The sequence below is a fragment of the Galeopterus variegatus genome, unplaced genomic scaffold (assembly GCF_000696425.1).
Source record: "Galeopterus variegatus unplaced genomic scaffold, G_variegatus-3.0.2 Scaffold1639, whole genome shotgun sequence".
Classification (NCBI taxonomy): domain Eukaryota; kingdom Metazoa; phylum Chordata; class Mammalia; order Dermoptera; family Cynocephalidae; genus Galeopterus; species Galeopterus variegatus.
In genome coordinates, this window is record NW_007727750.1 from 265,606 (window position 1) to 280,135 (window position 14,530).

Below are 14,530 nucleotides of genomic sequence, written 5' to 3' on the forward strand. Positions count from 1 at the left end.
CGTGTCTGGCAACGGATCGCAACCCTCAGTGTCGCGCCCGTACCGGACCGGGACCGGCAACGGGATCGCAACCCTCGGCGTTGCTCCCACACCTTGCTCAGCCAGTGAGCAGGAACTGGTCTGTATGTGGGATCCGAACCCTCGGCGGGAGCGCCACCGCGCTCCCAAGCGGCGCACTGTAGCAGTACGCCACCGGGCCGGCCCAAGGCTATTTTTTAAATTTGCCACTTCCTCAGATATTTGAGAAACATCAAATAACAAGTAACACTTGATAGTCATGAGACTGGAAATCTGTCTGACATTTTCCTCAGGAAGGCAGCAAGGATCTGTGTTACCATGATATCATCATAATGTTTACGCCAACTACTCATATAATTTGAAATAGGTGAGAAAGAGGTGCTTAGGATGTCTTTTGTATATAAAGTGGCACCATTTAGCCTTCTGTTAATATCTGAGTTCTTTGTACATAGATACGTTCACTTTATGGAAAATTCATTGGACTTACGGTTTGTTTACTTTTCTGTGTGTTCATGTGTCAAAATTTACACCAAAAATAACATATAAGCTATTATAATAAGTGGAAATCAAGAATTTACACATTCTCATTTTGCATGATCTAAAATATCATTGTTTCTATGCTTTGGTATTAATTTACATTAATTTCTGTATTTGATTGGGCAGTTTTTATAGTTGTAGACATTGTATACCTGTAGGCTATTTTGCTTTAATATGGGAAAATGTCTACATAGTTTTCTGAATTTAACCAAACTTATGGGGTACTTAAGCAAAGTCTGAAAGTACATATTTGAAGATTTTGAGGATATTTGATTTTAGCTTTTGATATACAGTTTTTACTGTTCCTGAAACTGTATTTATTTTTGAAACAATGGAAACTTTGAGAGTTTTCATGTTAATTTTGTAGCTTTTAAAAGCCTACTCTTTTCTAATCTATTTTCTCAGAAATCTAAGCAGCATCAATTAATTTAAGATTGACAGAACCAAGATTTTCAAATCATTAATTTGTTTCCCCAAATTCTTTTGTCTTTGAAGCAGTTATATGAATAGAAGGTTCTTAAACAGGCATGTTTTTATAATACCATTTGTCTTTCTAACTTTTGCCTGATTGACTGCCAGGAAATACTTCCCCTTTCCCCTAAACTTACGACCTATTAAAGTGACAACCTAACTGTTTGAGGGACATTTTATGTTGTTTAAATCCATTTGATCAAGTATTTTGGTGAAATCCAATGCTATCTAGTAATGGTAGAAATATATTTTGGCATGAGATATAGTTTCATTTTGGAAAGTACTCACATCCTAAATAAGTATAAAGTCTGAATTATACTTATTTAGCATTTATCTAGAAGGCTAAGAATAAAAATCTTGACCAGTTTGTATGCGGTGACTTCTTAAAGGTGCTGCACCTTATAACTCAAAAACCCATCCAAGCTTCCTGTATAAACCTCATCCCCAGCCACATCCCCACTTGTTCCATATGCTTCTGTTCTGGCCGCCTTTCACTGAACATTATAGCACCCCTGCCTGTGGCATTGCCAGGCCTGGGATGCCCGTCATCTGTTTTCCTTTAAGGCCTACCTCAAACCTCCCCGCCTCTTCTTTAATCAGAACCAGTTGCTCCTCCTCCTTTGTTGCTTTGGTACCTATCACATAACTAGTAAAATAATATGCATAATACATTATCATTATTTGCTCATGTGGCCTTCTGGTATTTAAGGTTGCTAGTTCCTGGAGGTCTGGGCCATGTGTTATTTACCTTCAGTACCTAGCAAGATCAGACATTCAAGAAATGTCTGTTGAACAGAATTGAGGCATTTGGTCAGGCTGGGCTTATAAGTGCCAATTTGTTTCAAGGAAAACATTTTCTCAAGTTTCCTGACTTAAGAGTTTATACTGTTGTTTTCAGGGTATTTAGGTACATATTCCTGGATTATTAATTACCTTTTCTTTTCTCCTTGGATACAACCTACTTGGCAATAAAATGCTAAACCTTTTACTTTTCAGCATTTGGGACTTGGTAGATTTGATTAGGGACAAGAAACTGTTGGCTAAAAGGAAGTCTATAAAATTGCCTAAAGAGTTCATTTGTTATGATTTTCTTTTATTAGGGATTAACTAAAAAAGACTGCAAAATTGTTGTTTATTCTGTAGTGGTGAAAAAGTCATGAATTAAATATTGCTATATCTACTAGATTGCTAGTTAGCATGGAATTCTGAAAGAAAATATGATTAATGTGGTAGTGGTTGGTTTAGATCACGTTACATTCTGCCTTACTTTTATAATAGTTTCAATCTTGGGCAACAATTGTAGCAGAAGCTTCCTTTAAAACAAGATTCAATAAAGCTTTACAGTGTCCTTGAAGAACTTAAAAAAGAAAAGAAAAGAAAAAAGAATGCAATAAAGTGACCTCTCGCCATCCAATTCTTTGTTTTTGAGACATATACCAGGAAATGAAGAAGATAGCCAGTTTTTTTTTCAGTTTCAAAAGCTGATAGATGAAATCACAGTTGATTCTTTTGACAATGTTTGAAAGGTTGTTTTTTTGTTTTTTGTTTTTCTCATTTGACATGCAGCCAGGACATATGGGCGAAGGAGAGGTAACATTATTGTTTTTAACTTTTGAATGTATCAGTTGTATTTGCAGAGGACCCAAGTTTGCTCAATTTCTAACCTTTGTGGGGAAGGGGAGAGGGGAAATGAAACATAGTTTTGATCCTTACATAGTTTCTGTGTCATAGTTAATATTATACACATTTTAATTTGAAGGAGTTAATGAGCTCTAGAGAAATGATCAGAATGGTAGGATTTGGACTTGAATAAAAATTATTACTCTATACTGTGTTATATGAGAAACTCAATTATATATGAAGATTTGCTTGCCTCCCCCCCCTTCTTTCTTTCTGAAAGATATGTATTAGGAGAAAAAATTAAGAATCTGTAAAAAGGAAAATATAGTCAGACTGGTCTCAAAATATCTCATTATCTTGGAGGTTCAATTATAGTTAAATACTTTGTCTACTTTTTTTTTTTTTTTAAACCAAGTATAAGCATAGTATATTTGGTTTAAAATTGGGATGAGCTAAATAAATGACTAATCCTGTAAATTTCAAACACTGGGGAATAAAGCTCTAGAAATTTGAGGGAATTTTAAAGAATCATTTCTTAGAGTGCCTGAATAAACATTATTTTTGCTGCTTCTATTAATAGTTTTTTCCCTTTTTACAAGAAAGTAAGACAGTTAAATAGCTTAGATTTTAAAATGTAAGTGATTTCTGAAGATCATTCAGGAAATAACCTCCAATTTAGTAATCATTTTTTGTCTTCATTTGACATATAGTATTATGGGATAAATTTGTAACAGATATACTGTAATTAATTGAGTTCCATAATGAAAATTAAGGACAAATGTGGCAACAAACGGATGTTGGAATGTTTCAATAAAGGAAGAGGACTTAAGATACATTTCCAGGCGATCCATTAACAAATTCCTTCTGTAGTACCTAGAAGTAAGTTGGCACTGAAAAGTGATAAAACAGTGCTGAGAGATTCTGCAGTTATTTGTAGCTCTGTTTTACTTATGATTTAAAAGTTCATATTTTGCTGTCAGGTAAATATGGGAAGATTGTTACACATATTGGCATCACTAGTCTTTAAGCACATTTGTAGAAGAAATTGTGCAGGCTATATTATTTGCACTTTTAAATAATTTTAAATGATCCAGTGTTTTATAGCCAAATTGAATACTTAGTGTATGTGTCTAGGATGTCAGTGGCCATGGGACTCTGCCAAGGCAGTGCAGCCTGCTGCCAACTGCTTTCAAAAGAGTGCTGTCTCCTACTGTACTTCCATTTCACCTCGTTGCAGTTTCGGGAACCCAGTGGGATACTTGAGCAGCCCTCTGTTTAACCATGTGCTTTCTTTCTGACTCAGTTGGGACTTTAAGGTGATGAGAATTCAAGAGCATACCTAAGCAATCCTATTATTCAGTAAAAAAAATAAAAGCAGCAGTTTTATTGAATCTGCTGTTTTCCTTGTTTCTTGTGCATGATAATCAGTGGCAAGTAACATTTTCTGTTAGCTTTTTTTCCTGCTTTCTATTCCAGGTCAGTCCTCACTGTTTCCAATGGAAGATGGATTCTTGGATGATGGCCGTGGGGATCAACCTCTTCATAGTGGCCTGGGTTCACCGCACTGCTTCACTCACCAGAATGGGGAAAGAGTGGAACGGTATTCTCGCAAGGTGTTTGTGGGCGGATTACCTCCTGACATTGATGAAGGTACATTTGAAAAGAACTGTCTGTAGCAGGGTGCCCAGAGTAAGAAATTCATAGATAGTGGTTGCTGTTGTTATAACAATCCTATTTGGCCCCAGGTATTCATTCAGTCGTGACTGCATTGTTCTCTTGTCCTGTCTTCCTATCATAACATAAGATTAGTTCACAAAAGGAAGAGGGGAACAGGGCTGTGGGAACCAGCTGAAGCAAGGAATTGTACTAAATGAAAAAGAGTAAACTTCACTGGGAAGAATTCCCAAGGATTCCGTTGTTGTGGGCAAACATGGGTATTACCTGCCCTTTTGTCTATATGTGCAGCCTTGGCTAAATTCAATTATTCATTTTCCTATTTCTTTCCCACGTTTTATGAGTGCTCCATAAATGTATAGTTCGTTGTTTAAAAGTTTAACATCTTAGCACGAACTTTTGAAAATTATACCCTACAGTTGTATGATGGGAAAGAGAATCTTGAGTTTTATCATTTTGTGAGTATTTTTTCATTTAGCAAATATTTACATGCTTTCTAAACACCATGCATGTTCTTAGGCTTGTTTACAGTAGTAAAAAAGATAGAAGGTCCCTGCTTGCATAGAGTTTACATTCTAGTGGGGAAAGGCCCCCAAAACATGTAAGCATTCAGGAAAACATCAGAGAATAAGTGTTGAAAAGCAAACAGGGTGATGTGATACAGTGATGTAGGCAGTTTTCTTAGATTAGGTGGTTAAAGAAAGCTTCCTTAAGGAGTTGATATTTGAGCTGACACCTGAATAAGGAGCCAGCCATGCAAAGATTTAGAGAGACTAGTCCAGGAATATACTATTCATCTGTGGGTATAAGTGACCCTAATAAAAACCAAAGTAGAAGACCTTACAGCAATCATGTATCTTTAGTTGCTTTCTTTCTAATTTCTTTTGTCTTGGTTTCCTGAATGAAAAGGGAAATAAACTAATTTATGTTATAGAGAATAGACTAAATTTTTCTAAAAATCTATTAGGCCTAATAATATGGTTTAATAACTTCCCATTTATCAAACCCTTTCATTTTCCTTAAGATGATAAATCTTTAGGAAGGTTGAGACAAAAGTTGTTCCAAAAAGCCAAAGACTGAAATAAGCATAGAGTTTTTTTGTTTGTTTGGTGTGTCTATAGTAAAATGTCTTCATGGAAGCTGTGCTGAAATCTCAGTTTAGTGTGAATCAATCTCCATCCTCTATCTTTAGAAAGCATAACTTGAAGAATATTGTGTTCTGCAGAATTGTGCACTAAAAATGACAGGGTTTATAGGAAAAATAGAGTTAGAGGCAGATCATTTAAAACCTAATGACTTTATACCTGAAACACTAACAAAAAGAGAATTAGTACCTTGGAAATAGCTTGGGCAATTCAGGCAAGTCACTCAGCATGCTTGAGGCTGCTTCAAGGAGTATTGAAAATGCACAAAACCAATAGAGCAGAAGTACTGGCTCGCAAACATGGCGACCACACAGGTGGAAATGGACCTCTGAATATCTGAGGAAGTGTGAGCTGCCAGGAAATAAGAGCCTTGTAAAGTTGGGGCTACACCTTTCTGGCGAGAGAGCCCTGATTGCTCTGTTCGTTTTTAATTTTCTTATAATAAAGCTGGGAGGGCTCCTGCCTGGGCATCAGATAAGCTGGGGCTTTTTCCCTTCCTGACAAAGATTATAATTCTTTCTCATGATAACTCACCTTGCCTGGGAAAAATCATTTCTGCACCTTCCACATTATATTGATATTCCTCTATTTATCAGTCTCACACAAGCTAAACTACTATAGAAATGGGCATGATTGCAGAACAGACTGTACTGTGTCAGGAGATGAAAAGAGTTCTATAGAGTGAAATTTGAACATGTTCTCCATGTCTTTTTTCTGTTCGTCTTTCCTACCCTAGTATCATGTCGAAATTTATTTTTCTGTTATCCACTCAGTTTTCCAAATGTATAGTGTAGCATAATTAGTATCATTTAACTTAATTGGAAAATATGATCAGGCCTTCCCTTTCTATCTTTTTTTTCCCCCTATCCATCCCTTCTTTTCTTCCTCTCCCTTCCTCCAAGGCTCAGAGATATTGCTGTCCAAGGAAGTCGATTGGTGAGGGGGAAGAGGGTACTAAGTGGAGGGGTTGCCTGTATGTATGGATGTAGAGGTGGCTTGCTCAGAGGCCTCAGCAGCAGCATGTGTGGTGTCCTAGAAATTAGGATAACAAGAACACAAAGGTAGAAGGTTGAGGAGGTTAGTAAATAAGTACATTACAGATAATAGAAGCTAGGTTTTTCACTGTGAAAAGGGAATTTATAAACATGGAAAGCGGGAAAGCTAGAAAAAGCCATGAGATGTTGGAGTAGAATTGGAAATATCAACATGGACTCATTGGTTTTCATAAACACACACAGATACAGAAATAGTTACAAATATGTGTATGTGGGTATTCATTTATTTTCTAGCTTTGTCCACTGAGAAGACAAATAATGAATAACCACTAGCAATGAGCATATGGAGCACCTGAATCTTAGTTTCTAACTATCTTTTGCCACTAAAAAGAATCAGTAAAGCTTTAAAAAAAAATGGCTTATTCTAGGGCTGGGGCAGGAAAAGAACAAGATGAGCCTGGAATATCTTCTTGGGCCGGAAAATATAGAAGTGCTTAAAGAATGATGGGGGTGGGTCAGAAGAACATAGCTCCCACTGGCCAAATCAGGGACAATTTTTAGGACAATCTGAACATACAAATAAATAGAGAATTGGATCACAACCTATTGAATAAAATAGGTCTATACTGATATAAATAAATAAATGAGACAGAATGGAAAGCTCTTCCTTACTGTATAATGCGAACTAGTAAATGTAGAGTGAATGATGGAAATAGATAATCACCATTTGGCAAACATCACTGTGGTAATTGATACAGGCAGGAGTCTTTAATGGATGCCAAGGCTGATGAGGAAACAGGATATTGGTGGATAACACGATATCCCACCACAAAATACTAATCAAGTACAAAGGGAAAAATGGTTTCCTTTTGGCAGAGAGACCAGGCAGTTACCAACTTGACCAGGTGATCAAGATTAACATACCCAAGTGGTTGGACAGAATGACATAGCATCATTATAGTGGTATTCTTGTTTGGAGTACATAGCATGAGTCTGGTGATAAGGACAGTACAGACCAAGTTGAGGGTCACTGTCTTAACTCAGTTTAGGCTGCTATAGGAAAATACCACAGACTGGATAGCTTATAACCCATAGAAATTTCTCACGGTTCTGGAGGCCAAGAAGTCCAGGATCAAGGCACCAACAGATTCAGTGCTGGTGAAGACCCGCTTCCTCATAGACTGCCATCTTCTCATTGTATCCTCACCTGGTAGACAGCATGAAAGATTTCTCTGGGGCCTCTTTTGTAAGGGCACTAATCCCACTGATGAGGGCTCCGTCCCCATGACCTAATTACCTACCAAATGCCCAACCTTCAAATACCATCACACTGGGGAGTAGCTTTCAATGTATGAATTTGCAGGGTTGGAGGGTAGGGGCTGGGGATGCAAACATTCAGACCATAGCAGTCATCCTACAGAATGAATGTGAAAGACAGGAAAGAATGAGGAACTATTCCAAATTGAAAAAGACTGATAGGATTACAGGGCATCTTGTCAGAAAAAGATGATGGATGGATGGATGGTTAGATTGATTCATGCATGCATACAGGTAGAGGGAGGAAAGGGGATAGAGAAGGAAGAGGGTAAAGGCAAATGTGCAGTATATTAACTGTTGGGGGATCTAGGTGAGCGAGATGCAGGAGTTCTCTGTACTGTTCTTATAAATAGTAGATTTGAAACTGTTTTTTGCAAAAACTTCCAAAAATGATCATAAAAATATTTAAGTCTACTTTCTTGCTTTGTTTTTCCTTAGATGAAATCACAGCTAGTTTTCGTCGCTTTGGCCCTTTGATTGTGGATTGGCCTCATAAAGCAGAGAGCAAATCTTATTTTCCTCCTAAAGGTAATTTTCTAGATTTGATATACATGTACAGTTTGTCCTTATACTGTTTAATCTTTGGCCTTTTTATAAATGTTTACCTTCACTGTAAAATTTTCCATTGTTACACTTATATTTTCCCAAATGCATCTTCAAAATTTCTACCTAATATTCTTTTGACTCAAATTTGATTTTACCCTAAAAGATGTTTCAAGAGACTATCAAAGTGAACTATATGTTGATATTGTCAGACTTTTGGAATTATTAAGTTTTTAAATTTTTAATTTTTTTTTACTCTTTTCCTCTTATTTCGTTTAAGTTTATTCTTCATTTCCCCTGAAGAATTACAAGGATATAGAAAAACATATAGGCCTTTTTCTTCTTTTTTCTCAGGCTACGCATTCCTGCTGTTTCAAGATGAAAGCTCTGTTCAGGCTCTCATTGATGCATGTATTGAAGAAGATGGAAAACTCTACCTGTGTGTATCAAGTCCCACTATCAAGGATAAACCAGTAAGTGCAGTCTAGCATAAAATAGCTTCTTGTTTTTGCCTGCATTTATTTGCTCTGTTTGAAAAACCCACAGATTATCTTGATGTGTCTGATGTACTTTATTAGCCTGTTTGTAAGTAGAATCTAAACGAAAAAGTCTTGTTCCTAATGAACATTGACATTCTGTAAATTTGTGTGCATCATTTTTTTTTTCCTTTTTGTCTTTTTTACTGACCGGTAACGGGATCGCAACCCTTGGTGTCGCGCCCGTACTGGGGACCGGCAATGGGATCGCAACCCTCGGTGTTGTGCCCGCACGGCGCTCAGCCAGCGAGCGGGAACCGGTCTCCACATGGGATCCGAACCCTCCGCGGGAGCGCCGCCGCACTCCCAAGCGGCGCACTCTCCAGTGCGCCACCGGGCCGGCCCTGTGTGCATCATTTTTACATTGAATATTGGTTAGTTGAAATATTGGTAAATCTTTACTATTAAAAGACTTCACTTGATAATGCATTTGATAAAGATAAAGTAGCTGAATTTCCTCTAAATAATGGAACTCAAATCACAGATATATGTACTTCTTTATTCCTCCTCCTTCTCTTTGATCAAGATTTTACCCAGTACTATCCTTAACTTTTTTGTATATGGTATTCTCCCAAATAAGAATGAATTATGTATATACACATACAGATACATTGCATACTGTTTTTTCTTTTTGGAAAGTTTTTTTTAAATCATAAACTTTAGTCTTTAGGAAGAGTAGTGATTAGCCCATTTTTATGAATCTGGAAAATCAACCATTTATTATCACTCAGTACCTAATAAATGGGGTACAGTGCAGAGTGGAGTTGTCATGGCCCACATCAAGAAGTAATTCGTGGAGCTTCTCTTGGGGTCTTTGGGTTGTTTAGGTCAGTAACATTCTTCTAAGAATTCTTGTGGCCTGGACTCTTTCTGCTTGACTTGTTCATGTTCTCTGCCAGTCTCCATCAGTATTTGAATTTGGGACTTCTGGCCTAGGACTTTGTTGGTGTGTACTTCAGGGAATATCTCGCTATCAATCCATAGCCTTTGGTGTGGACATTTGTAACAATAAATGCAAATAATTTTAAATAAGGTACATGATTCTTGATTGAGCTAATGGTCACACTGATGTGTTTATCATAAAAAAATTTTATTGCAAAAATTATCAGCATATTTACTTTAAAATGCTTTTTGATATAATGCAACAGATTTGTTAGTATCAATATTAATTTGCATTTCCTGGTCATACACTGATTGGACACACAATCCTTGTTTACTTAGCACTATATCCTGATTGGCATTGGATACCATTCTAAATTTAAATTATGTAGCTATAGGGGGTGGGGTAGGCTAGAGGCCCAAATAAGCTGAAAAACAGCTAGTTAGCTTACAGACAATTAAGAACATGTTAAGTGCTTTGGCTTGTAATAGGCAATTAAATTGAACTTTCCACCTTGGTTTAGTTTACTCTTAAAAATGAAATAAAGGGTTTGGATGCATTATTTTTTAGTCTTCCAGTTTTACAGGTTCAATGATTTGTGATGACATGGATTATTGCTTTTAAAAATGAAGTACTCTGCAGTAATTTTGAACTTTTCCCCCCATAAATTGCCTATATCAAGAATGAGACATTTTGCTTTGCATACTCCCTAGGTACAGATTCGTCCTTGGAATCTTAGTGACAGTGACTTTGTGATGGATGGTTCACAGCCGCTTGACCCACGAAAAACTATATTTGTTGGTGGTGTTCCTCGACCATTACGAGCCGGTATGATAAACAAACCAAAAAACCTCTCTATCCTTTAGCATTAGAAATATAAAGATTTCCAGGATAAATTCTAAGTTAATATCTAAGAGAGTTCTAGAATCAAAGTGTCTGGCTCTGAGTTTATGTGCTCTGCTCCTAGTTAATAGTTAAGTGACTAAGGACAAATTATGTAATTTCCTCATCTGTCAAATACGGTGAAGAGTATATGTACTTCATAGAGTTGCTTTGGGTTAAGTGAGATAGCTAATAGAAAGTTCTTAGAGTAGTGCCTCATAGTGCTAGTCATCATCACTCTAATCATCATCTAAAAAGAAAAAAAAGCCCTTCTAGAATAGATTATGTATTGAAATGTTCATTGTTTATTTCCCATGTCCTCATTTGCTCAACAGCTGTTTACTGAGCTCTGAAATAGAATAAGATTGTCAGTAGTACATCATGTTTTTACTGTAGTGTACTTACAGAAGAAATTATATCCCCAACTTTTTTTTTTTTTTTCCTTTTTTGTCTTTTTTCGTGACCGGCAACGGATCACAACCCTCAGTGTCGCGCCCGTACCGGACCGGGACCGGCAACGGGATCGCAACCCTCGGTGTTGCACCTGCACCTCGCTCAGCCAGTGAGCGGCCGGTCTGTATGTGGGATCCGAACCCTCGGCAGGAGCGCCACCACGCTCCCAAGTGGCGCACTGTAGCAGTGCACCACCGGGCCAGCCCTATATCCCCAACTTTAATTTGAGGTTTAATAGTATAAATGAGATAAAGAACATAAAATAAACATGCAATTTCAAAATTGTAACATTTTATAGAGAAGATGCATTCATTATTTCAAATTTTTATATGAAAAATTGGCAAATAGCTAGACTGTGGGAAAAGGTAACAGGGTTTCGATGGAGATAAGGTAGAAGGGCCCCCAAACAAAGAGTCTACCAATTAAATAAATTCTAGTGTTCAAATAATTATTTATATTAAGCAATACATTGTTAACTGGGAAATCTATGGAGGCAACGTGGCAGAGTAGCCAAATCTGGGTACCAAGCCCAGCACTATCACTTTGTGATCTATGACTTTGGACAGATTGATCATCCTCTCTGTGTCTCAGTTTCCTCAGGAAATTACTTCCTACTTTACAGGGTTGTTATGAACATTAAAAGAGAACATGTAAAGCACCTAGCAGAGCCCCTGTTCATAGTTAAAAGATTTGAGATTAAAACAGTGGATGACTGGTTGTATTAATAAGTTTGTTTTAAGTAATGATTATAATGATGTGAGCTCAGAGGACAAATGAATTGCTTTTGATGAAACTGGTGAGCCAGATGAATTTTCCTGATTTCAAATACCCTCTTTGCTTCTTTCTTATTTAGTGGAGCTTGCAATGATAATGGATCGGCTGTATGGAGGTGTGTGCTATGCTGGAATTGATACTGACCCTGAGCTAAAATACCCAAAAGGAGCTGGGCGAGTTGCATTCTCTAATCAACAGAGTTACATAGCTGCTATCAGTGCCCGCTTTGTTCAGCTGCAGCATGGAGAGATAGATAAACGGGTAAGTCATAGACTATATTCTGAAAAGTTCTAGAAATGGTCCTGTAAATGTGTCATTACCAAGATTAGAATGGGGGATTTTACCTGACAATAAATTGACAGCTGGTAATTATGCCTGTTACAGGGTCACTTAGACATATGCTCTATAATACATCAGAATTTCCTTGAATTTCTTCTTAGTTTTTTGAGTAGCCTAACCAGAACACTGTAATCAATTTACTTGAGTTAACTTAATCTTTCCTAAACTATCACCTCCATTCATTCATTCATTCAGTCAGTCAATTGTTCAGTAGTTACCAAATCCTTTGTACTATGTTATATCATAAAAACATGAATGCCCTTGAGATCTCCTAACTTTTTTTTTTAATCATGAATATAACAGCAAGCCCTATTTCTCTAAGCACTATGGCAATATATGGTTGAATAAATTTACTTCTAGGACTATATCCCTCAGAAATCTTTCATTGCAACAGATTAAGTAAAAGAAATCATCTTTTCATTTGTAGTTTGTTTTTCCACCTGGATAGGTCGCAATTAAATTGTTGGCATTATTCTTAGCACCTTTTTTGCCTTTTTTTTTTTTCCTCTTATGGCTGGCTGGTATGGGGAGCCCTTTTTAAATTCCTCTTCATTGGGTTTATCCTCTGAATCAGAAGGCTAGAGAAGAACCTCAAAGACAGCTCTTTCTTCTGTTTTCCTGTGTATTGTATTTGAAACTCGTTATTCTCTACTATGTGTCTTATTTTTTTGCATTCACAGATGTATTTCTTATCTTTGTTTTCATGCATTCAACAAATGTTTTAGTGCGTAGGACAAGAAGTCCCTGTCCTCATGAGCTCATGTTTTTGTAGACAGAAACATATCTTATACTAGTTCTACACAAAGTGTGGCCAGTGAACTGACTTGCCGGTCTGCAAACTGTTATTAGTTTGTGGTAAAATAGGAATTTACGTGAGAATGCATCAGCTACATTACTAAGCATAATGTTTAGTTCAGCTGACAATATTTTTTATAGAAAGATCTTCTTGATAAAGGAAGCAATATGTTGATTTATATTCTGGTGTAAGCCCTTTATTTCATAGCAAACTGGCACTTTCTTTAACACTGATGTTGATTATCCAACACTGTAAAGCACTGTGCTCAAAAAAGTTTATTGTTTGATTTTATGTGCTACTCATCATTCAAGATGTAGAAATTACCAAGTCAGTAGTGTTTTACACTTACTGTTTATGTTTCATGTCACGTGCATTCTACTTCAGTGGCAATAAAAAATTTAAGATAATAGTGGTCATCCTATAATACTGTGAATATATTAAAGATCAAGGTGTATATTCTATTATAAACATGAGGGAAGAGGGAAAGATTAGTTGCAGTATACATTAACATGCCTACTTGTTTTTTATGCACACTAAAAAAAATCAACATCTCACTCTTTATTCCAATGTAAATTTCAGAGTTTTGGGGTTTGTCATTAGAAATTCAGACTTAATTTGTGTTCCTGTACAATCAAATCCTTTGATCAGTGTTCTCGCCACTCTGTAGATGTCAGGGAGTGGTCTATGGGCCAGAAACCTAATGCTGTAGTTATGCCTGCTCTTTCTCATCTTCCATGCCACTCTTCTTTTTGTCCTTTTGTTCATGGTTAACCTTTGTCAGGATCCCTTGTCAGAACCGGATGGCACCAGTGTTAATGATAGCCTGATGTAAAGGAGTTTCAACTATGAGTCTCTTCGAGACTAAAAATAACCAACTCTTTTCTAGCTGGTGAATTAATAGCCAGGTTATTTTTAATGCTTGAGAGGCTCAAATGACAGGCTGGCCCATTGAACACTGGAATAGGCCCAGTTTCATAAATTTACCACTGACTTTTAGATTCAAGTAAACCATTCTTATAAAGAACAAAGCAAGGTTTTAAACTGTGAGTACTATGACTGCATCTTGTTTTACCAGAGTTCCACATTTGTGATTATAACCCAAGATGTGCACACTATAAGTAGAAACCACGAACCAGGCTTTACAACAACTAAGAAGCTTGTGATGCAGAAGTCAAGCATCTTCCCACTGATTTGAATATTGGAGTGCTATTTTGTGGAACTTGGAAGCTCTTAGTTGGTTTTGTTTAAGTTATAATTCCCCAAATGACAAAAATCCAGACCCACTAATTAAAATGAGGATTTGTGTCTATGATAGTCTCCTGTAGGTTTAGTCCTTTAATCTTCTAATCTAAACAGTTAGCTTCACTTTATGATTTCTGGTGAAAAAATCCCCTTTTTCCTTTGAACGGTGCTTATTTAATAAGACAGAAATGGAAAATAACACTTATAAAAGTATTATCAGATTCTTTAAAGATGGGCTATCTTAATTTCAGTAAATGAATTATTGGCCCTTCCTTTTGGGGCACCTTGGCACAGATTGATTCAGTGAA

At 36.8% G+C, this 14,530-nt stretch overlaps 1 protein-coding gene across 4 annotated transcripts in view; it reads left to right on the top strand.

The window, feature by feature from the left end:
- The window catches only part of CPEB4 (cytoplasmic polyadenylation element binding protein 4), a 72,637-nt gene that overhangs the window by 53,625 nt on the left and 4,482 nt on the right, over positions 1 to 14,530 (top strand). For 2 of the 4 annotated variants that reach the window (XM_008578177.1, XM_008578179.1), the window contains 6 exons: positions 2,593 to 2,616; positions 4,123 to 4,296; positions 8,216 to 8,305; positions 8,675 to 8,793; positions 10,450 to 10,564; positions 11,925 to 12,106. In XM_008578177.1, coding sequence (XP_008576399.1) covers positions 2,593 to 2,616; positions 4,123 to 4,296; positions 8,216 to 8,305; positions 8,675 to 8,793; positions 10,450 to 10,564; positions 11,925 to 12,106 — 704 coding nt within the window. The remainder of the gene's footprint in view (positions 1 to 2,592; positions 2,617 to 4,122; positions 4,297 to 8,215; positions 8,306 to 8,674; positions 8,794 to 10,449; positions 10,565 to 11,924; positions 12,107 to 14,530) is intronic. The other 2 variants (XM_008578178.1, XM_008578180.1) reach the window with 1 other exon arrangement.